This window comes from Geotrypetes seraphini, chromosome 2 (assembly GCF_902459505.1).
Source record: "Geotrypetes seraphini chromosome 2, aGeoSer1.1, whole genome shotgun sequence".
In the NCBI taxonomy this organism is placed as follows: Eukaryota; Metazoa; Chordata; class Amphibia; order Gymnophiona; family Dermophiidae; genus Geotrypetes; species Geotrypetes seraphini.
The window spans coordinates 488,552,775-488,576,712 of NC_047085.1; the positions used below are offsets into that span (position 1 = coordinate 488,552,775).

At 42.7% G+C, this 23,938-nt stretch overlaps 1 protein-coding gene across 1 annotated transcript in view; it reads left to right on the forward strand.

Moving 5' to 3' along the window:
• The first annotated feature begins 345 nt into the window (after positions 1-345).
• The window catches only part of TMIE (transmembrane inner ear), an 81,884-nt gene continuing 58,291 nt past the window's right edge, over positions 346-23,938 (forward strand). The window contains exons 1-2 of the mRNA XM_033932900.1: positions 346-462; positions 10,822-10,939. Of these exons, the coding sequence (XP_033788791.1) occupies positions 346-462; positions 10,822-10,939 (235 nt within the window). The remainder of the gene's footprint in view (positions 463-10,821; positions 10,940-23,938) is intronic.

Here is a 23,938-nt window from a genome sequence, read left to right on the forward strand (position 1 = left end):
AATAGTTACATCACATTGTAGAGGAAGGTTACAATGTTGCAAGAGGCTATCCAGAGAGTGCAGGACAGATTTACAATTATGAGGGCCGGACAGGCCTAGGGACGAGGAGATTCAATATCATAGAGTAAGATTACATACAGTTGCAGGGAGGAGACAATTATGGGTTTACACTTGGATTAACGAGTGTGCAAATGGGAAAGAGAGGCAAGGAAAGTTGTTGGTTCCAGGTTTGGAGAGTGGGTTCCAGGTTTGGAGAGTGGGCTGAGCTGAAATTTATCAAACAAGTATGCTTTCAGTCTTTTCCTGAAGATGAAGTAATTCAGTTCTGTTCATATGGATGTTGGGATGACGTTCCAGGTTCTAGTGGCAGCATATGTGAAAACGGTGTTGAATATTTATTTATATTTCACTCCTTTGGATGAGGGAATGATCAGCTGGTGGGTGTTGATGATCCTGGTTGAGGTGAGGAAGGAGGTAGAGATTAGAGAACAGATGGATTATCTCTTCCGGTGAGTTGGTGTTTAGTGTATAGTGAACGATGTAGGGAAGTTTAAATAAGATTAGAGTATTTACGGGTAGCCAGTGAAATGTGGTAGAAAGTAGAGACGGGGGGAGGGGTGTCATATTTTTTAAGCCAAAGATCAGTCTGATCACAGTGTTCTGAATCATTTGGAGCTTATACATTTGAGAAGAAGTTATGCCCGTGTAGAGTGAATTGCAGTAGTCTTGTGTTATGACTAGCATTTGGACCAGAATTGCAAAGTGATTGTTATAGAAGTAAGCTTTGATCAGTCTTGATTGCTTTAAACTGTAGAAAGTTATTTTTTTCCAGAGGTTGGATATTTGATATTCGTAGGAAAGTGTGGAGTCTAGCACGATTCCAAGCACCTTGGAAGTCTTTTCAATATTTATTATTAATAATAATAATAATAATAATAATCAATTTATATACCGCAAGGCCATAAAGTTCTATGCGGTTTACAGTAGTAAAAAATAAAACCCAAAACCCAATAAAAGAAGTTTAATAGAACTAAAAATGTTAAAAGCCAATATTAGAGACACTAAAATGATCAAAATAGTGCATAATAAAATTTTTACGAATTATCTGCCTAAATACTTCGAAAACAGATATGTTTTTAGATATCTCCTAAATTCCCCATAAGCGTCAGTAAGCAAAAGCAATTGTTCTAAATCCTTACCCCATAACGTTGCTTGATATGAAAAAAAGATTTTGATTATGTTTTTTAAGTTTTCATCCTCTGTGTTGCGCCGGAGAATAAGAATAGGTTTGTGGGAGCAGAATGCGTGGAATTGTAGCTCCATAGTAGTTTGGTTTGGGTGGTATTTAATTTTAGTTTGTTGGAGAGTGCCCAGGAGTAGATTTTTTTCAACGCTTTTGGAACCTTTTCTGGGAGGATTCCCTAGCATCGGTATAGAGTGGAATCAAGAGGAAGATGTTGTCTGCGTAGGATAGTAGACATTCACCGTCGGTGAAGGTGAGATTGCGTAGGGTGCTCATAAATATGTTGAAGAAAACCAGTGAGAGTGCGGACCCATGAAGTACTGCAAAGACTGCTTTCTAGCTTTGGGAGAAGGTGCCATCTTTACATACACAGTATTCTTTGTTTGTCGGGAAGTCTTTGAACCAGCTGAGGACAGTTCCAGTCAGACCTAGTTCATTGATTCAGTAGGAGCTTGTGATCCATGGAGTCAAATACTATGTCAAACTGTAGGAGGATTGATTGGTGCCCCTTACTGGTCATCTGTTTGATTTTGCTGGTTAGTTTGGTGAGCAGAGATATTCTGGCTATGGGTTTGAAACTCTCAGGCCTATCCTTGACTTTTTGGGCAGGTAGCTGGCCCTCTTGTAAGAGGTTGTTCATCAACGTGGTCAGCCAATGAATGAATTCATTTGGGACGTGGAAGTAAAGGTGCAATGAGCATATGTCCAATACAATGCTTCTGGTAGATAGTTTGTTTAGTTGGGGACCATCTCATCTTGGGTGAAAGGTTCACAGGTGCTCCAGATTTGGTCTTCTGTGCAGGGGTCAGATTGGATCTTTGGGTTTATGGTACTTGATATATTACTGATTTCTGCTTGTATGCTCTTAATTTTGTCTTGGAAGTAGTTTTCTAATTCATGGGCATTGGGTTGGTTATTAATGGTTCCTAAGTCTGATCTTGGGGGGGGGACAGTAGTTGTGTGCATTATTTGGAACAGTTTCTTGACATCAAAGATGTGGTTGTCTATTTCTGAGGCAAAGTAGGTTTTTGTGGCTTCGGCTACGTGGTGTTTATAGGATTTCATCGCTGATTTCCTTGCCTCTTTCTGGTTGTAGGAGTGGGTTTTCAGCCACAAATGACACAAAACATTTTCTGGCTGTCCATCTCTACTACAAAACAGGTTGACTTCTGAAAGATAATATTTATTTCTTTCGCTATCCAAACCTCTATTTAAAAAAGAATTCCATATTTTTTTGGCTCTTCAATTTTGAAGAAAGGATAACACAAACCGTGGTCCAAGAAATGCTGGCATTTAGCCAAAGAAAAGTTTGAAAAATCAAAAGCATGTGCTATTTGCAACCCAAAGTGTAGCAGCAGCAGTAATAACCAAAGAGGCTCTGTGTTGAAGACCACTTTCTAAATAAATGAACACAAAAATAGTCATACTGGGTCAGACCAATGGTCCAGCTAGCCCCAGTTATCCTGTTTCCACAGAGGCCAATCCAAGTCCCAAGTACCTGGCAAAACTCTAAATAACAGCAATATTCCATACTACTGATCCAGGGCAAGCAGTGGTTTCCCCCCCCCCCCCCATGTATATCTCAATAGCAGGCTATGGACTTTTCCTCCAGGAACTTGTTCAAACTTTTCTTACAATCAAGCTATGCCAACTACTGTAACCACATCTTCTGGCACGAGTTCCAGAGCTTAACGATTCTTTGAAGGGAAAAAAAAATATTTCCTCCTACTCTGGATTTTGCAGACCTCAATTATAACCCCCCCTTAGCAGTCTCTCTTTTCCAAGCTGAAGAGCCCCAACCTCTTTACTCCTTCCTCATTCGAGAGGATGTCCATCCCCTTTTATCATTTTGGTTGCTCTTCTTTGAACCTTTCCTAATTCCGCTATATCTTTTTTGAGATACAGCAACCAGAACTCTGCTCAATACTCAAGGTAGACACTCTATGGAGCGATACAAAGGCATTATAATATTCTTGGTATTATTTACCATCCCTTTCCTAATAATTCCTAGGGCTCCTTTTACTAAGCTGCGATAGTGGTTTAAGCGTGCGCTTAGCGCATGCAGAATTGCCCCGTGCGCTAGACGCTAACGCCAGCATTGAGCTGGTGTTAGTTCTAGTTGCTTAGCGCCGGTTTAGCGCGTGCTAAAATTCTGCGCACGCTAAAAACGCTTTTGCAGCTTAGTAAAAGGAGCCCCTAGTGTCCTGTTTGATTTTTTTTTTTTTTTTTTTTTTTTTTTTGTCATGGCTGCACACTGGGCCAGAAGATTTCAGTGTAGAGTCTACAATGACATCCAGATCTTTTTCTTGGGTGCTGCCGCCTAAGGTGGACCCTAGCTTAAGGTAACTATGATTTGGAGTATTCCTCCCAATGTGCATCACTTTGCATTTGTCCACATTAAGGGCTCCTTTTACAAAACCGCGCTAGCAGTTTAATGCGCGTAATAGTGCACGCTAAACCACCGGCCGCGCTGGCCGCTACCGCCTCCTCTTGAGCAGGCGGTAGTTTTTCGGCCAGCGCGGGGGTTAGTGCATGATGAAAACCCACTAACACGCCTTCGTAAAAAGAGCCCTAAATCTAATCTGTCATTTGGACGCCCAGACTTCCAATTTCCCATGCTCTTCCTGCAATTTTTCCACAGACCTCGTGTTTTGACAACTTTGAATAATTTTGTGTCATCTGCAAATTTAATTTCCTCACTTGTCATTCCAGTTTCCAGATCATTTATAAATATTGGGGCATAGGGTGTTGAACAGGGTGTTAAATCACCCCAAAGACACTTTTCTTGTCACTTAAATTGTATCAGTTTCTTTTCTTATTATTTTGTTATTTAGTGTGTTCTAGCTATTTGCTGTGGGGTTCCTTGAAAACCCCATGAATACTGAAAACATGAATATGGATCCATTAATCCTATGGGAAAAGGGAGATTAGATCCTGTGTGACCCTGTTATAATGCTCTTGTATCGCTCTATGATACAGCCATAACTTGAATACTGTGTACAGTTCTGGTCGCCATATCTCAAGAAAGATATAGCGGAATTAAAAAAGATACAGAGAAGGGTGACAAAAATGATAAAAGGGTTGGGAAGCCTTCCCTGTGAGGAAAGGTTAAGTCACTAGGATTATTCAGCTTGGTGAAGAGATGGCTCAGGGGTGATATGATAGAGGTCTATAAAATACTGAGTGGAGTGGAAAGGGTAGATGTGAAATGCTTGTTCACTCTTTCCAAAAATACTAGGACTAGGGGACATGCGATGAAGCTACTAAGTAGTAGTTTTAAAACAAACCGGAGAAGATATTTCTTCACACAACATGTAATTAAATTCTGGAATTCATTGCCAGAGAATGTGGTGAAATCAGTTAGCTTGGCGGGGTTTAAAAAAGGCTTGGATAATTTCCTAAAAGAGAAGTCCATAGGCCTTTATTGAGATGGCTTGGGGAAATCCACTCCTTATTCTGTTTTACTACTTGGGATCTAGCTAGGTACTTGGGCCCTGGGTTGGCCACTGTTGAAAACAGGATACTGGACTTGATGGGCCTTCGGTCTGTCCCAGTATGACAATTCTTATGTTCTTAGGTTTACTGTATACTGTTTCTACCTATGACCCTAAACTCATCATTTCCTGTACCCTTCTTGTAAAGAACAGTTTACTTACATTTTATGCATTTTATAAATGTATTTTATACAGTTTTGTTTTTGTAAAATCACAGTATATACAGAAGGCCCATTTTTGATAGGACGTCTAAGTCCAACTTTGGATGTTTCCTGCAAGAAGTTCAAAGTTGGAGGTGGAGAAATGGCCATTTTCGAAACCAGCAACACCGCGAGATATCCAATTTTTTTTTTTACATTGTCTACTTAAACGTCCTGGTCACCAGGATGTCCAACCCTTAGGATGTATAGCTTTATTCACCATTTTCGACCACAAAACTGTCCAAGTTCAAAACGTCCTATTCCAGACCATTTGGATAGACATACCAACAGAGCAGTGGGGCACCTTAGAGGACACTCCTGCGAACTTCTCATAAAGGATGCCAGTACATTTATTCAATTCATTTCCTATCCTGTTCTCCCCAAAGAACTCAGAATGGGTTACAGGTTAAACATACATAACATGCAGTTAACAAGTTACAAGTTGCCATAGTTACAGTACAAGATTTTCGATACAAGTTTTTATCCTACATCTAAGTTTCCAAATTTATTTAAAATTTGATACACAGCTGAGGACGAATCAGAGGAGAATCGGGAGTAAGACCTGCAAGAAAATGTAGGCGGAAGAAGATGCAAGCCATAAGAATTGCATAAATTGTAGGCGAAGACCACCGAGAACCTCAAATAGTTATATTTCTAAGAGAACATAAGAACATAAGTATTACCACAGCTGGCAGTGGTCCATCATGCCCAGCAGTCCGCTCACGCGAGAGACATTGTGCATATGATTTCAACCTTCTAAGCAGTCGTTTTCCTTTCTGCCAGTAAGAAAGAGATTCACCTTTGCTCCAGAAACCAGCAGTCAGAACTCCTGACTGTGGCATCACTGTTTTGGGACTTTTCAGAACAGAAAGAGGTCTTCCTAAGAAGTAATAGCGAAGGACAGTGTAACTCAGGAAGGTGGGGGCTTGCTCTCTGGTATTGGGAATGCATTTGTCAGGGAAATATAGAAAGGTCAGTTTTGGTACCAGGTGACATCACACTTCAGTATGGCTCCATTATAAGTGTATACACCATATAGCCATTAAAATCGATGAATGTGATGTAATCTGTAACTAGGTGGTTCCCTAGGCTACTATAAATATTATGCCGACGGGTATAACAGAGGGAGGAGTCAGACCCATAAGAACATCAGATTGCTATTTCGTATATATGTTATCCTTATAGCCAATATGCTGTACTTTGCTATTTCATGTAAGTTGCCTTTTACTTATTATTGTAACTGTCACTGTCACGAGGTCTTTATTATGGGCTGTTGATAAGATATCGCAGCATCTTATCACCGCTTAAAATACAGTTATCTAAGCGGTGAACAAAACAGGTAAAATATAAAATTTAAAATCAATGAGGTGACGTGACTTAAGATATAAACAATGACAATACTAATTGATACTTGTGGAGAGGGGGCGGAAATAACCCCCTTCTAATGTATGGTGAGCCCTCCAAAACTCCCCCAAACCTACTATACCCACCTGTCTACCATCCCAATATTTATTTATTTTAAAAATTTATATACCGTCTAAAACTAGGCATTTTACATGTTACATACGCAATGTTAAAATAACACAATAAAAAAATCACATGATAAAATACTCATATAATAAAATAAAAATACATACAATTCTCAGGAAAATACCATAATGTGGACAAAAGAGCTAATAGATAGTTCATCAGTTGTGGCTGAAATAACTAAAAAAAAGGCATCTACAAAGAGTTACGTCTTTAATAATTTTCTAAACCTACCTTTTTACAGCAATTTTGCATCTGACCCACTAAGGAGTTCCATAGTCCTTATGGCTGCAGGTGGCACCTATAAAGTAGTTTTGGTGGGTTCATACTTCCCACCATAAATTAGTCATTGGTGGCTAATTGGCACTCTTCTGCCGATGATCGCGCAGGGGAGGAGGGTTGTGGGTGATCGCGGCAGGAGAGATTGGGCATCTCTCCTGCTGTGATCATTACCGGTGCAGGGGACGGGTTGTCTGGGCCGCTGTGCTAATCACAGCAGCCACGATCAGCTCAGCGGCCTGATTCAGAACTTATACCTGTTTTGACTTGGTCTAAGTCAAAAATATACCGTATTTTTCGCTCCATAAGACACACTTTTTCCCACAAAAAAGTGGGTGGAAAAAAAGGTGTGTCCTATGGAGCGAATACCCCCCCCCCGGCCCGTTACCTTATTTAGATTGGCCCGCTGCCACTGCTGCAAGTAGAGGAAGGGATGCTCGCTGCAAGCAGAAGAAGGGAAGGGCCAGGCAGGTGCAGCGATTGCATGCCGCCGGCCCAGAAGCCTTACCCCCGTCAATTCTGACATCATACAGAAGGTTCAAGCCAGCCAATGGGTGACCCGGACCTTCTCTCCGACGTCGGAATTGATGTCGGGGGTAAGGCTTTTGGGCCGGCGGCGTGCAATTGCTGCATCCGCTTGGCCCTTCCCAGCAATTTGTTTTGTTAGGGAGTGAAGCGCCGCTGGGTTCCCGCTCATCACTCACTCTTGGGCCGCTCTCGGTGCCGCGCTGATGAGTTTGACCCGCTGCTTTAGCCAGGAGTCGTCGTCGTCCCCCCCCCCCCGCTGCTGCTGCTTCGTGGACGTGTTCTCACAGTGGCAGCAGCAGGAGGCAATTAAAACCAGCAGGCGGGTGGGCAGGCTTGAGAGGGGACAGAAGAGGACAGGCTGGAAGGTAGTGAGGTGAACGTAGGAGGGAGGGTGGAAAGGACAGTTGTTGGGCCTGAGTTGGGGGAGGGAAGAGGACAAAGGTTGGAAGGTAGTGAGGTGAACGTAGGAGGGAGGGTGGAAAGGACAGTTGTTGGGCCTGAGTTGGGGGAGGGAAGAGGACAAAGGTTGGAAGGTAGTGAGGTGAACGTAGGAGGGAGGGTGGAAAGGACAGTTGTTGGGCCTAGTTGGGGGAGGGAAGAGGACAAAGGTTGGAAGGCAGTGAGGGGAACATAGGAGGGAGGGAGGAAAGGCCAATTTTTGGGCCTGAGGAAGGAAAGAAAGAGAAATCACTAGACAACGGGGTGAGGAAGGCTGGAAAGCATTGAGGGGGACATAGGAAGGAGGGACGGAAGAAGGGACAATAGTTGGGCCTGAAGAAAGAAAGAAATCATCAGACAATGGGGTGAGGAAGAGGACAAAGGCTTGGAAGGCATTGAGGGGCACTTAGGAAGGAGGGAGGGAAGAAGGGACAATTGTTGGGCCTGAGGAAAGAAAGAAAGAAGGAAAGAAATCAGTAGACAACAAAGGTAGGAAAAATGATTTTATTTTCAATTTAGTGATCAAAATGTGTCAGTTTGGAGAATTTATATCTGCTGTCTATATTTTGCCCTATATTTGTCTATTTTTCTATAGTTGTTACTGAGGTGACATTGCATATTTTAAAAAGTCATCTGCCTTAACATCTGTGCCCTGTCCCAGCCTACCAATAGACCACCAGAGGGGGGCACAGAGTTCAGAGCCTGGCAGGGAGGGGGGACAGGGTGCAGAGCCTGGCAATGAGTGTGGGGTTGGGTGCAGAGCCTGTCAGGGAGAATTTGGTTCAGAATGTTTTTTTCTTGTTTTCCTGCTCTAAATCTAGGGTGCGTCTTATGGAGCGAAAAATATGGTAAGTTCTGTCTGGCAACCTGTCAAAGTTTCTTGATTATGGCTGCTAGACGACTAAGTCTAGGTTGGCCCACCTCCCGCCCTATCCACTCCTCCAAAAACATCTTTTCATTCTAGGCATACAGAGGCAAGGTAAAGTCCTAAGCTGGTTTTAGATATGTCTAAAACCAATTTTGATTATCAGTACTTGGACGATCTGTCTTATTGATTGTCCAAGTATCGACTTAAGCTGCTTTTTAAAAAGAAATATTATTATGAGCCCCTCAGACGCTTATAAAAAAGGTCTAGCTCACATCGCTATTTGTATTCTGTAATTCACTGATTGTCCAGCTCTCTTCACTGTAAACCGCCTAGAAGTCACAAGATTGTGGCGGTATCTAATATAATAAAACGCTAGGCCGCGCATGCGCATTTCCTATGTGTGCGCCGGTTTTCCGTGAGCTGTAGCAACACATAGGAAGTGCGCATGCACGGCTTACGCTCTGTCTTGCTCCCTGTTGAAAGACGCAGCGGTGGCTACTAGCATGATCCCCGCCTGCCGTCCACACCGCCTCTCCGCTCTCTCTCTTCCTCCCCCCCCACGAGGCGGATGTCGGCCGCGGCGGCCCGAGTTGGATGTCGGCCGCCGCGGCTGCTGGCCGCGCCGGCTGTCGGCGGCTGCAGGCCGCAGCAGACAAACATCAAAAGCCAACCCTTCCGGGTTTTAAGTTGGGCACTGCTTCTCCTGCGGCACGGCGTATGGGGGGGAGAAAAATACTGCACAGGGAAGTGGGGTGGGAGGGAAATGCTGCAACACACGGAAATGGAGGACACAAAAGGGGTTGATGTACAGGGGAAGAGGTGCTGATGAACAGGGAAGGGGGGAAGAAAAATAAAGACAGGCCTACTGCTGGACAGGGGGAGCAGGAAGGAGGTGATGATGGACAGGGGGAGGTAAAACCAAGGGAGAAGGGCTTCTACTGGATAAAGTGAGCAGTGATGGGGTGGTGGAGGACACAGGGGAGGTAAAAAGAAGGGAGAATGGACAGGGGGAGCAGGCAAAGACAGACAGAAATACAGAAAGTGACTAAGGAGAGAGAGAAAAAAATAAAAACAGACATACACATATATATTCTAGCATCCGTTAATGTAACGGGCTATAAGACTAGTAGAAAAATAAAGTTGTTATTATTATTATTAAGTTCCATCCAGGATGTCTTGGGAAAGGTTTAATTATAGGGGCAGGGCATTCAAGTTTAAACCCGCCCATACCATGCCTCCAACTCCTGTAGTTTTGGATGCACAGCGGGTAGAATGACTCGTAAGACATCCAGAAAGACGGTTATGAAAATTGGCACTTGGACATGGCGATTAGTACATCCAAGTGCCGATTTATGCCATTTTTTGGATGTCTTAATTTTTTGAAAATGCCCTTAACAGTCTTTTGGTGCTTAAATACTCACACACAGCTCTTTGAATCTCTTCATCCCCATGGGAACACACTTTCATTTACACTTGCACTATATGGTGCATGGCCATTAATAAGCAAAAATGCCCGCGAATAGCAAAAATTTGCTTACACTTCATTTTGTGTGAATGAGCGACTCCGTGAGTACAGAATAGCGAGGATGCGCTGTACATGTTTTCCTGAGGCGACTTTCAAAGTGGAAGTCTGTCTGCAATTTTGCTTTGAAAATCCTGGAAATCCCACATCAAGGAACTTATGCGCAAAGTTTGTTCATGCACGGTTACAAAAATGACCCTGTTTACCTTGGAACGCAGGAGCAACTTGAGTATTAACAAAGGGTAATAATAATTTAATAATAATAATAATTTATTTTTATATGCCGCCACACCCGTGAGTTCTAGGCAGTTCACAACAGTTAAGCATAGTACAAACAATGCAAATCGTTTGAGATTCGACAGATTAAGTGCATACAATATAAAAAGAAATACTTACAATATAGGAAGGATACAACAATGTTAAAATAGAAGTTAAAAGGTAAAAGAATAAGATTCATTAAAAACCCAACCTGTTAAATAATTGAGTTTTTATCTGTTTTCTGAAATCGAGATAAGAAGAAGCTTCTAACACAGTTTTGGCCAGCCTGAAAAGAAAAGGTTCTCTCGAGGAACCTTTTATAATGACATAATTTTATTGAGGGATATGCAAACAAGTGTAGTCGTTCTTCAAAGCTTCTTTACATTGTATCATATTCAAGGTTTACCTATTTTGGAGATGTCGCAAGTATATGATTATCAATTCATATTTTCTCTATTTTCTAGGCGACCACGGAGCCCCCTAAAAAGAAACCAGATCCTGTTACATCAGAGACTGTAGTTTTCTGGGGTCTGCGACTTTGGCAGGTGATTGGTGTCTTTTCCATCTTTGTTTTGGGAGTCAGTAAGTTACATTTTTAACCTCTCTATTCATAATAAACTGCAAAAGGTTTTGCCGAAAGTACATGTCCTTTTTGGATAGGACTTTTATGTTTCAAGCAAGTAAACAGCAGTCCTGGTTAGGCATTTGCATCAATGGAGCCAGGTTGACCTATGGCGCATTCCGGAAAGAAATTAAGACTGTTTTGTTTGATAGATTTATTTCCTAAACAGAAGTCATACTAATTACAATAGATCGTTTGCTTTATTTTTGTCCTTTGATACTCAAATTCTGGAAATCTATTTGGGGTCAAATTATTACGATATTGGAAGTTCCTTTATCAATATCATATGATATAGTATTATTTGGTACGATATTATTAACCAAGAAACCTATAAATGCAAATCAGAATAAATTGTTCCTCATCATGACAGGAGTGGCCATGCAGATGTTTCTGAAAAATTGGAAAAATTGGGATAACTTGAATTATAGTTTAGGGGGGGGGGGAGTCCTTTTGTCAAATTTATAAGTTTGAAAACATTTATTCTATACAGAGGGGACATCATAGTAAATTTAAGGAAATTTGGGGCCCATTAACAAAGTACTGCAAATTATGATACATTAATATTATTTCCCTTTGTCTTGTGAAAGATTGTTATACACATCCAGGAGGTGAGGGGGAGGGAGTTTGGGAGGTGGGATTTAATAACTGTATAACTGTAGACATAGGCATCCTGGGACTGTCGGCCAAGTCTCTTCCCTGAAGAAGCCCTTTCTGGAAACGTCAATCGCTCCTCCTAAACTTACTTGCTCCACTTCATCACTGACGCTGAAACCGTGGATTGAAGACAAAGTTTTATTTTATTTTTCTTTCCAGCTTATGATTTATCTTTAATCTTATCTATTGTTTTGCCTTTTGTCTTTGTTTTGTTCTATTTCTATCATTTAAATTTCTCCAGAATTCTACTGTTCAACGGCTCCCCCTTCTGCTTCTATTCCTTTCTCTCCTCTCTTCTACCTTCCAAAGTATTTAGATCAATGCTGTCTTGTTAAAATGTTTATTTTATTTTTATTTTTCCTCTAACTCTACTTTTCACTTCTCTATTACCCTCCAGGTACTTTAGTTAGATTGTGAGCCTTCGGGACAGTAAGGGAATTTTTCAAGTACCTTTCTTATTTCTAATCTTAATGTATATTTTCTGTAAACCGCTTAGAACCTAACGGATGTAGAGGTATATAAGAAATAAATTACATTACATTACATTATATTATTTGAGTGGAACGAAGTGCAGTATGCTATTTTACTTGTTTGTTCTTCTGTTTGCACTATGTATTTGATGTAAAAATGAATAAAGAATTTAAAAAAATAAAATTGTACACTATAACAATGAAACAAGCGTCATAGTTCATACTGTACTTGGGTATGCAGGTAATTGGCTGTGTAAAGTAAACAAGGGCATTCAACAATGATGAAAGTTTTTATTTAGAGTGTTACAATAGCTCATTAAAACAGAGACAAGATTTACATTTGGCAAAGAAAATAATAAACATAAAAAGGAAAACCATGAATGAAAACTCTCCTTTACTTCAATTAACAGTTGAATTTCTGGTTTCAGATCTTCCTAACCTTTGCCAGCAAGCTGGACTTAGGCCCATGATAGGAAATAAAAAAGCTCAGAGGGAAGCTATTGCTGAAGACTGATGCTTTGCCAGGCTTGAGAAGGGCTGTCCTTGTGTACAGGCAGAGGCTGGGGTCCTGTACAAGTAGGGGACCCTGATTATAAACAAATGAAACAGATAAGTCAATCTAATTCTAAAATCATCTGGAAAATCGAAATAGCAAAACGAGCTATTAGAACAGATTGCACTACAAATTAAAATGTTCTCATGGCCAGCCCAAGGATCTCTGATGCTCTAAGTGAAGTTTATCCCCCTTCTTTCCTCAGGGACAGTTCAAGGTTCTTCCCCTTCATGGCCAGAATCTCTTCCATCTTTTTCTACCTCCATAACCCCCACCCAAGGTGTCCAGTATATCCCTTCTCTTATGGGCATAGTTTAACTGTTTCATTTGGGGGGAAGGGTGTGGTATGGTACATTGGCATACATACATTTTATACATATTCATTATGTTTATTCTTTAATTTAAAAAAAAACCAACTGAATAGGGATCCAATATATGGAAAAACACACATATACTATTGCATCTCTCTCATTCCTCATGTCACCCCACAGTCTGACATCATGGTCTTCTTCCCTCCCCCATGGTCTGCCATCTCTGTCTCCTTCCTTTCCATCTCTTCCTCCAGTCCCCACCTCACCCCATGGTCTGGCATCTCTGTTTCTTCCCCTCCCCTCTCCCCCCAAGGTCTGGGATCTCAGTCTCCTTCCCTTCCATCTCTCCTACCCTTCTTCCCCCATCTCCATGGCTTGGCATCTCCTCTCCTTTCCTCCTCCCCCCCAGGTCTGACATCTCTCTCTTCTCTTTCCTTTCTCCCACTCTTTCATATGATCTTGTATCTGTCTCTTTCCCTCCCCTCCCTTCCCTTCCCTCTTATGGTCTGGAATCTGTCTCCTTTTTTTTCCTCATTTTACACCCCACTGCACCCTACAAGCTGGCATCTCCGGCTCTTTCCCTTCCATCTCTCTCTTCTTTCCATTCCTGTGGTTTGGCATCCCCCGCTCCCATCCTACATGCCACCCCACCTCATAATTTAGCATTTCTCCATCCCTCCATGAGCTGGCATTTCTCTCCTTCTCTCTCTCCTTTCCTCCTTCCCCCTCCCCCCATGGTCTGACATTTCCTTCCCTTCCTTCTTCTTCCCTATGGTGTATCTTGCCTCTCCTTTCCTTTCTTTCCCTTCCCTCCCTTCTTCCCTATGGTCCCAGCATCTCTCTCCTTTCCTTTCCCCCTTCTTCCCTTCCCTGGTCTGGGCATCTATATTCTTCCTTCTCACCCCTCCCCCAATTTGTCAGCTTTCTCCCTTACTCCTCTATCCAGTCCCCACCCAATTGGGTGCGGTACTTCTCTCTTTCCCCTCGTTAAAAGGTGTGCCCTCTCATTCTCCCTACTTTGGAGAGGGTGAACAACCTGTCTTTATCTACTAAGTTTATTCCCTTCATTATCTTGAATGTTTTGATCATGTCCCCTCTCAGTCTCCTCTTTTCAAGGGAGAAGAGGCTCAGTTTCTCTAATCTCTCACTGTACGGCAACTCCTCCAGCCCCTTAACCATTTTAGTCACTCTTCTCTGGATCCTTTCGAGTAGTACCGTGCCCTTCTTCATGTACGGCGACCAGTGCTGGATGCAGTACTTCAGGTAAGGGCGTACCATGGCCCGGTACAGCGGCATGATAACCTTCTCCAATCTGTACGAGATCCCCTTCTTAATCATTCCTAGCATTCTGTTTGCCCTTTTTGCCGCCGCTGCGCATTGCGCAGACGGCTTCATTGACTTGTCGACCAATACTCCCAAGTCTCTTTCCTGGGGGGGTCTTTCCAAGTACTGCCCTGGACATCTTGTATTCGTGTATGGGATTTTTGATACCGACATGCATTACCTTATACTTATCCACCTTGAACCTCATTTGCCATGTCGCTGCCCATTTCTTGAGCGTGGTTATGTCGCGTTGCAGATCTTCACAATCCCCCTGTGTCTTTACTACTCTGAATGACTTCGTATAGTCTGCCAATTTAATCACCTCATTTGTCATACCCATTTCTAGATCGTTTATGAATATGTTGAAGAGCATGGGTCCAAGCAGGCTTACAGGTGTTTGGACCTGTCTTGGATTACGGTGATGAAAAATTGATAATATGTTCCATGGATAAATGTCTGAAGAGTGAAATATACTGTTTTGAATTCTCTAGCTCACTGTTCTTCAACCGCCAGTTCGCGGACCGATGCCGGTCCACAGGAAATTTCTGCCGGTCCATGCAGAGCCGGCAAGATTAAGGGACAGGCGCAAAAAAAAAAAAGCCGACAGGAAGTCTTCTTTCCAACGTCAATTCTGACATCGGAGAGGACGTTCTGGGCTAGCCCATCGCTGCCTGGCTGGCCCAGAACGTCCTCTCCGACATCAGAATTGATGTCGGAAAGAAGACTTCCTGTCGGCTTTAGCAGCTGCAGCATGGTGGTAAGAGCAGGGGAAAGGATGGAGGGAGGCTTTTTTTTTTGAGCGGCAGGGAGGCAGCAGTCTGGCTTTGGCTAGGGAGGGAGGAAGAGAGGTAGACAGGCAGGAAGGCAGGCTTCGGGGGTGGAGGTGGGACAAAGAGTGGAAGGCAGTGAGAGGGACATAGGAAGGAGGCCCTGGGGCACTAAAGACATAGGAAGGGGCACTAAGGACTTAGGAAGGAGGCACTGGGGGCACTAAAGACATAGGAAGGGGCACTAAGGACTTGGAAAGGAGGCACTGGGGGCACTAAAGACATGGGAAGGAGGCACTGGGGTGACCGAACTCGCGGAAATGGGGTTTAAAATTTTTAGTCCTAGTAGTTTGCCGGTCCACAAAATAATTATTTTATTTCTGCCAGTCCACGGGTGTAAAAAGGTAAAGTGATATTGAAGATGAGGTTTTTAAAAAAAAAAATTTGTGTTGAACTAATACATGGCTCAGAGATTAAAAGTGCTTTGATAATACTTGCTTGCCACTCCTAGGAGTGCTGCTCCGTGTGCAGGTGGCGGAGGTCTGGCCTTACATTACCTGATGGGCTTGGACCCCACCACATAATGCATTATCCTCCAAAACCTTTGATAAAGGGCTTCTTGTGCATCTCCAAATAAAATGCAGGAATAAAAAATCTCTGTTGTTGTTGAATTTCCCTTTGAGATTCTGTAACTGGGACTATCATTAAGAGCATACATTGATGTGGAACAAAAATGCAATCTTTAATATACAGAGAATACACAAAGTGAAGATTGAATGCTTCAGGCATAATACTCTGGATGATGCTGTGGAGATGATTGCTTATAACATTGCCCCATGTCTTCAGAGAAAATGACATTCTGATAAATACCAATAAAAGTTCTAAAACCTGCCATGGACATGACTTATGAAATTAAAACCACAGAAGACAGCACATAAGATTACTCTTGTCAGTGACAGACGCTACCTCTATACCAGGGACCGCAATCCAGTCAGGTTTTCAGGATTTCCCCAATGAATATGCATGAGATCTAAGTGCATGCACTGCTTTTAATACATATTCATTGGGGAAATCCTGAAAACCCAACTGGATTGCGGCCCTCAAGGAGGGACTTTGAGATCCCTGCTCTATACTGTATAGCCAAATGATGTTACTTCAGTGGCTGAAAAATCCGGAACGCACGGCAGCCACCGGGTTAGCAAAGCTCGCTCCTGCCTACTGCACCTCTGGACCACCAGGGATCGTCAGAGGAGGTATGACAGACAGGGCAGTGGGGGGGAGGGGGAGGGGAGGGGCGGTGCTGGCCCGAATACAAACCTGGACCCCCGTTTTGGGGCCAATTTTTTGGCCCCAAAATTCTGGTTTATATTGGAGTATATGCGGTACTTAGTGGTTGATTAAGACATTTCTCTTGCCTTTTACTCTGTTTGCTCTTATGCTCTGAAGGCAAGCTCCCTCTCATTTTGTATGTTTGATTATTTATCTCCCGCCCTTATCCAGGGCAAGTTACACACTTACATACAAAATATAAAATGACATATAACATGCAGGTCGCATCAACGACAGACATCACTATAACAATAAAGCATTTCAGACCATAGAATACATCTGTGACCTGCACTCAACAGTCTCCACTTCTCTTCAATTAACCAATCTCAAACCCTGTATGTCATCTGACAGAACAGGCGTCTTTTCAGTAATTTCTTAAAATTCTGTATATTCTGCTGTTGGCGAATATACTCAGGAAGGTTGTTCCATTCTCTGGGACCGATACAATGGAAAATACTATCCCTGGTTGTGTTTCACTGCAGTGCCCACCAGGCTACTCCAGACACCTGCTTTCTGTTCTACTTCAGCTGTCAGAGGCTGGCATGTACTGTTTATTTTACATTTTTGGGGGGTGGGAGGGGGCAGTGACAAATGGGAAAGTGCATGAGGGGGTCATGATGATATTCCTCAGTGGTCTTCTGGTCAGTTTGGGTACCTTTTTGGCCCTTATGCACTTTTAAAACAGGTCTAGCTCCCAATGTTTAAATGACACCCTGGATATCCTTGAAAAGGTTTCATTATCCCTGCAAGATATCAGTTTCCTAACTCTGCCCTAATCCCACCCAAAACGCACCCCCTTAAGATTTAGACATACAGGAGGGAAAATGACTTGCAAGGTATCTAAAAAGTCTGTTTCAAAAATTGGCACTTGGATATTTTGGCGATTAAAATGTCCAAGTAACTTTATGCTGTTTTTTGGATGTCTCGTTCTTTTGAAAATGAGCCCCACTGAGAAACTGGGTCTCTTTTCCCTGGAGAAGAGGAGACTTAGAGGGGATATGATAGAGACTTACAAGATCATGAAGGGCATAGAGAGAGTAGAGAGGGACAGATTCTTCAAACTTTCGAAGAATAAAAGAACAAGAGGGCACGCGGAAAAGTTGAAAGGGGACAGATTCAAAACGAATGCTAGGAAGTTCTTCTTTACCCAACGTGTGGTGGACACCTGGAAAGCGCTTCCAGAGAGCGTAATAGGGCAGAGTACGGTACTGGGGTTCAAGAAAGGATTGGACAATTTCCTGATGGAAAAGGGGATAGAAGGGTATAGACAGGGCCGGATTTTCCTATAGGCTAACTAGGCTTCAGCCTAAGGCCTCAAGATCAAGAGGGGCCTGCATTCAAATTGTTAGCAAAATTAAAATGACACTATTCTAAAAACAGTGAACACTAAAACACTGAACCGAAAATAAGGAGAAATTCTACGCATATGACTAATAAACAAACATAAAAATGTATTGGTTAAGATCAACGCGTTTGGCTCATTGGGTCTGTTCGTTTGTATATACTAGATTGCACCAAAGTATAGTTCATACGTTCACTGATTGCTATGGCAAATATTGGCGTGCCTTATGCTACTAAGCTCTGGTTTGTTCTTGCATAAATAAAGTGCAGATTGGTGTAGATTGGAACAGACAAACGAACAGACCTATTGATATCCCAACGTTCGGTTATATTCGTGTTACTTCAATAATATGAAACACGTGTTAATGTTATTAGAAAAGATTCTTATTTTAAGATTGCGTACACGATCATTTGATTCTCGCCTTTTGAGTTCAGTAGGTTCAATACTTTAGTGAAGTGTTTATAGACTACTAGCTGATGCCCCGGCGTTGCACGGGTATTTAATTATAGCAATAACACTGTAAATAGATTCAAATAAAGATACTTTATAGTGGTGAATGAAATTATTTTTTAACAGCTTTATAAAAAGTACAATATTCAAATTATAATATGAAATATTTGACAAAATGAATACAATACAACTAACACAAAACTTGATTATAAACAACATTTTTAGTTTCACCTCCAGGAGCAAGAACATATAAATTCTTGGGTGAACCCACCCTTGAGCAAGCAACATAGAGTTGTCCATGGGAAAAACAGGGGGATCTTAAATCCACTCCACAGTATGTAATAGTCTGTCCCTGTGATTTGTTGATTGTGATAGAGAATGCAAGTCTCACTGGAATTTGCAATCTCGTAAACTGAAAAGGAAGATCTGTTGGAATAAGTGGCATCCAAAAGTTTCAGTATTGATTTAAACAACTCAATATGTGGAAACTCAGGTTGAAAAGAAACTCCATGCAGTTTTTTCCCGGTTCAGAATGGAACCTGTGTTCCTAGTTCAGGATATGTGAGTACTCATGTAATGTAATAACATTATGAACTGGGGTGCATGAAGGAAACAGTTACAAACACAGTTAGAACATACAAACTCTATATGTATGGTGTCCGTGGTAGAATAGAAACGATGTCCCTAGTGGTTATAGTGTCATAGAAAGTGTTTTATAGTTGGAATTACTGTGAGAATGGCAGCTTTTTACATCCTTTCCAATGACATGAATGGGTGAAATCTGATTTTATGTTTGTAGCTCCGCCCACATGTGCAGGTGGGCCGCGAGACCCCCAGAACATATCACCCCAGGTAGTGAGGGATCTGCATACCAAGTTTCGTTCACATCGGTCAAGCCGTTTTTGATTTACAGTGAGAATGACAGCGTTTTACAGTTGTACCATTGACATGAGTGGGTGAAATCTGATGTTCTGTTTGTAGCTCTGCCCACGTGTGCAGGTGGGCCGCGAGACCCCCAGAACATATCACCCCCAGGTAGTGAGGGATCGGCATACCAAGTTTCGTTCAAAGCGGTCAAGCCGTTTTTGAATTACTGTGAGAATGGCAGCTTTTTACATTTTTTCCATTGACATGAATGGGTGAAATCTGATTTTCTGTTTGTAGCTCCGCCCACGTGTGCAGGTGGGCCGCGAGACCCCCAGAACATATCACCCCAGGTAGTGAGGGATCTGCATACCAAGTTTCGTTCAAATCGGTCAAGCCGTTTTTGCGTGATCGCGGCACATACATACATACATACCTCCGATTTTATATATATAGATTGAAAAAATATTTGATGACAATATCTTCATTTTGCGGAATTCTAAGTAAGTTCTTAACTTATGTTTTAATTTGCATATTTTAAAATGTATATTATGTGCTTTATTTTATATTTTCATGATTATACCATAAATAATAAAATCAGGATCGGAACCGGCTCCGGCCACAACGGGGCACCGACTTAGCTTCTCCCTTTCTTTTTCTCGCCCTGGGAGGAGGATCAGGGAGGGAAAGACGTGAGTCCAGAAACAGCTGGGCAAATCCCAGCCCCGCGGGGAGAGAGGCAAAACGTGGATCCGTCAGGACAGGGCGGCCCAGACTGGCATCGGGGGGTGGGGTGGGGGGTTTCAGTGGAAGCTGGATGGGAGGCAGACAGGCTGGCATCGGAGGGGGGTGGGGGGTTCAATGGGAGGTGAAAGGGCCTCATAAGTGGAATAGCCTCTAGGGCCTCTTTTCATCTAAATTCGGCCCTGGGTATAGATAGAGGATTACTGCACAGGTCCTGGACCTGTTGAGCTGCCGCGTGAGCAGACTGCTAGGCACGATGGACCTCGGGTCTGACCCAGTGGAGGCATTGCTTATGTTCTTATGTTGTTGTTAGTAGAGTTTTATTGTGCATAGTATCGAGTTTGCGGCTGTATCATATGTGTGTTTGTTTTTAAAGATTGTATATGTTTATTTTTGTACTCCACCTTGGGTAAAGGCAGAATAAAAATGGAAATAAATAGTCCTTTTAGTTACTCCAACCTATTTAATATTAAATAATCACCACAATTACTGCAGCAGTTTTAGATGGAAGTGGTTTGGAGGCAATCCCCCTGAAGAAGCCAAATTGGAGAAACGCAGATCTGTTTTAGGGTCGTGGATAAAAATCGATGGGTTTTGACATTTTAATTTATGCAGATTTCATTCCTGTACTGCTGCCTGTACAGAAAAGTTGGAATTTAGTTCATGATAGAATAATTTCATGTATAGTTATAACTGATCATTGGATTACACTTCAATAAATCAAAGATTAATGAGGAGAAAACAAAGTTTATTTCTGTTGGCCCCAAAGTATCATCCATGGATGGATAAGAAATTCTTAGTCGAGAACAATTTACACCAGTTTGAATCTTCTGCAAAAGTACTGGGGGTTCACTTGGATAATCAACTTACAATAGAGCAACAGGTTAATTGTGTGGTTAAGAGCTTGTTTTCAGTATTGAGAAAACATAACATAACTTTATTCTTCTATACCGCCACAATCATACGATTTCTAGGCGGTTTACACTGAAGAGAACTGGACAATCAGCAAATTACAAAATACAAATAGTAAAAGTACAACATATTTCTCAAGAATAGTCAGAATAAAATTATTAAATTTAATAACAGGCAAATAAGAAAGTATATTGAAGCTTCAAAATCAGCATTGGTAGTACAAGCACTAATTTTGTCCAAGTTGGATTATTGTATCACAGTATACGTTGGCTGTAATAAGGTCCTGATTAGAAAAATACAAATTACAGTATTCAAAATATTGTAGCAAAACTTATTTTTTTCTGCTGGCAAATGTGATCGTTCTACTCCATTGTTAATAGAAACCAAAATTAGATTTTAAAATGAGTATTTTAATGTTTAAGATATATCATGGTTGGGCATCTTCCTATTTGATTCAATTAGTAGTCTCATCTTTTCAGAAATCATCTTTTGATTGCAGGAATTGTCTAAAGTTAAATTATCCTTCGGTTTAAAGAGTGAAATATAAGAAAACTAGTGTTTAAGCCCGTTACATTAATGGGTGCTAGAATAGATGTGTAAACTTTTAGCACAATGGGACTCTGAGGCATTTCTTTCTTTCTTTGCTTCCTGCTCCCCCTGTCCAGCAGCACCCCTTCCATGCTCCCCCTGACTAGCAGTAGCCCTTTTCCCTTCCTTTTCCCTCCCCCTGTCCAGCAGCACCCCTTCCCTGCTCCCCCTGTCCAGCAGTAGCCCTTCTCCCTTCTTTTTACCTCCCCCCTGTCTAGCAGCATCCCTTCTCTGCTCTCCCTGTCCAGCAGTAGCCCTTCTCCCTTCTTTTACCTCCCCCCTGTCCAGCAGCACCTCTTCCCTGCTCCCCCTGTCCAGCTGTAGCCCTTTTCCCTTCCTTTTACCTCCCCCATCCAGCAGCACCCCTTCCCTGCTCCCCCTGACTAGCAGTAGCCCTTTTCCCTTCCTTTTCCCTTCCCCCTGTCCAGCAGTAGCCCTTCTCCCTTCTTTTACCTCCCCCCTGTCCAGCAGCACCTCTTTCCTGCTCCCCCTGTCCAGCTGTAGCCTTTCTCCCTTCCTTTTACCTCCCCCCGTCCAGCAGCACCCCTTCCCTGCTCCCCCTGACTAGCAGTAGCCCTTTTCCCTTCCTTTTACCTCCCCCCTGTCCAGCAGCACCCCTTCCCTGCTCCCCCTGTCCAGCAGTAGGCCTTCTCCCTTCCTTGTACCTCCCCCGCATCCAGCAGCACCCCTTCCCTGCACCCCCATGTCCAGCAGTACCCCTTCCAGCATGGAATTTTTACCAGCCAGCATGGGATACCTCGCAGCAGCCGCACAATACCCTACAGCTGTTCCTCTAGGCGCCAGCTATCAGGAGTGAAACCGCCACTGCCGCTCAAATCCCTACATGCACCGACAGCCAGCGCAAGCCAGCACACTCGCCTCAAGCCACCACGAGCTGCAAATAGAATACGGCCATAGAAGGACATAGCATGCTGTCAGGGATCACAAAATCATAAGTGCTCATGCGCGCTTAGGGTTTTATTGTAGAGGATACACAAAATTGGTTGGATGTGGAGCAATAAATGTAACTATATGCTTCCTGTAATTTGATCCCTCCTACGAAGAAACAAATTGTAGTTGGTCATTCTGCTGGACACGGGGGAAGTACAAGGAAGGGAGAAGAGCTACTGCTGGACAGGGGTGATGGACAGCCGAGGAAAGAGAGAGACAGAAAGAAAGAAAGAAAGAAAGACAGACAGACAGACAGAAAGCGGCCAAGGAGAAAGAGAGAAAGAAAAAAAGACAGACACATACATCTATTCTAGCACCCGTTAATGTAACGGGTTTAAAGACTAGTACAGTATAATATGCTGCAAATTGGACATCCCTTTTCCAAAATAGATGATTTATACCGGTGTGCCGCAAACTTTTTGCCGCGGCCGTAAGGCATCGGGAAGTGCACGGACGTTGACATCACGCGCATGCATGATGTCATTCTGTTAACATCCGCACATGCGCGGAGATCCTCTGACCGTGACCTTGAACCGGTCACTTCACCTGTGGGGACCCTGGAGGAGGTGAGGTGCGGTGAAAGGAGGAGAGACTCCAGCGAGGAGCAGAGTCATCGATGCCGGCTGACCACCTACAGGACGTGTCTCTCGCCACGAGAGACGCGTCCTGTAAGCAGTCAGCTGGCGTCAGCGCCTCTCCTCCTTGCCGGCATCTCGCGGCACACCTGGAATCTGCCGCGGCACACAGTTTGCGATACATTGATCTATACACAATTAAGCCTCACATTAGCTAAAAGAACTAATTTTCCAGGTTAAGAAATGTTTTGGATGCAGATGAAATACTGAACTGTCTTCAGTCTCTGTAGGTATCTCATGTTGGTAGATATCACTTTCAGGTATCCCAGATGCTTTTAGTGAGCAACAACAGTATGGGATCCTTTTACTAAGGCACGCTAGCCATTGTAGCGTGCGCTCAACGCTAACGCATCCATTATATGCTATGGATGCATTTAGCGTGTGCTAAATCAGCTACTGCACCTTAGTAAAAGTACTACTATGTGTTGTCTGATTTTGAAAGATTTTTTTTTTTTAATAAATCTTTATTGATTTTCAAAACTTAGACAATGCACTGCAATTATCTGAACATAAATATTTCATAAAACGCATTACAGGCCTATATTCTATAAACAGCGCCATAAGTTATGTGCCGGTAGACACCTACCTGCACCTAACGTAAGCGGAAAAGCCGTTTAAAAGTCTGCTTAAAACTGTTTAAAAACCAAAGATGGAGGTGCCTAGAGGCGCCTACAAACCCGGCATCCAGATTGCATTTACCGGTGGTGCCTAAGGATGCCTCAGGTTGAAGTAGATGAAAACCAAAACTAGTTGAAGAATAAATTAATCCGTGCTCAAATATCAAAATTCTTCATAAATCGCCAAATATTTTGGGAGATATGCACCAAGTCCCCCCCAAAAAGGGGTAAACTATAATATTGGTGCAAGGTCCTCAGTTAGCACAACTCAATTTATTGGGACAAGTCCTGTGGAGCGAGTTATAAGCTATTGAAACCCAAAGAGGGTTAATCAAGCATGTTACATCCCCGGACCTTTGTGCTCACGTGTTCAAAATTAAAGTTCAAAAACACACACAATAATAAATAAGGTGCTATAATCTCCAATATATTAATTGTGCAATCAAAAT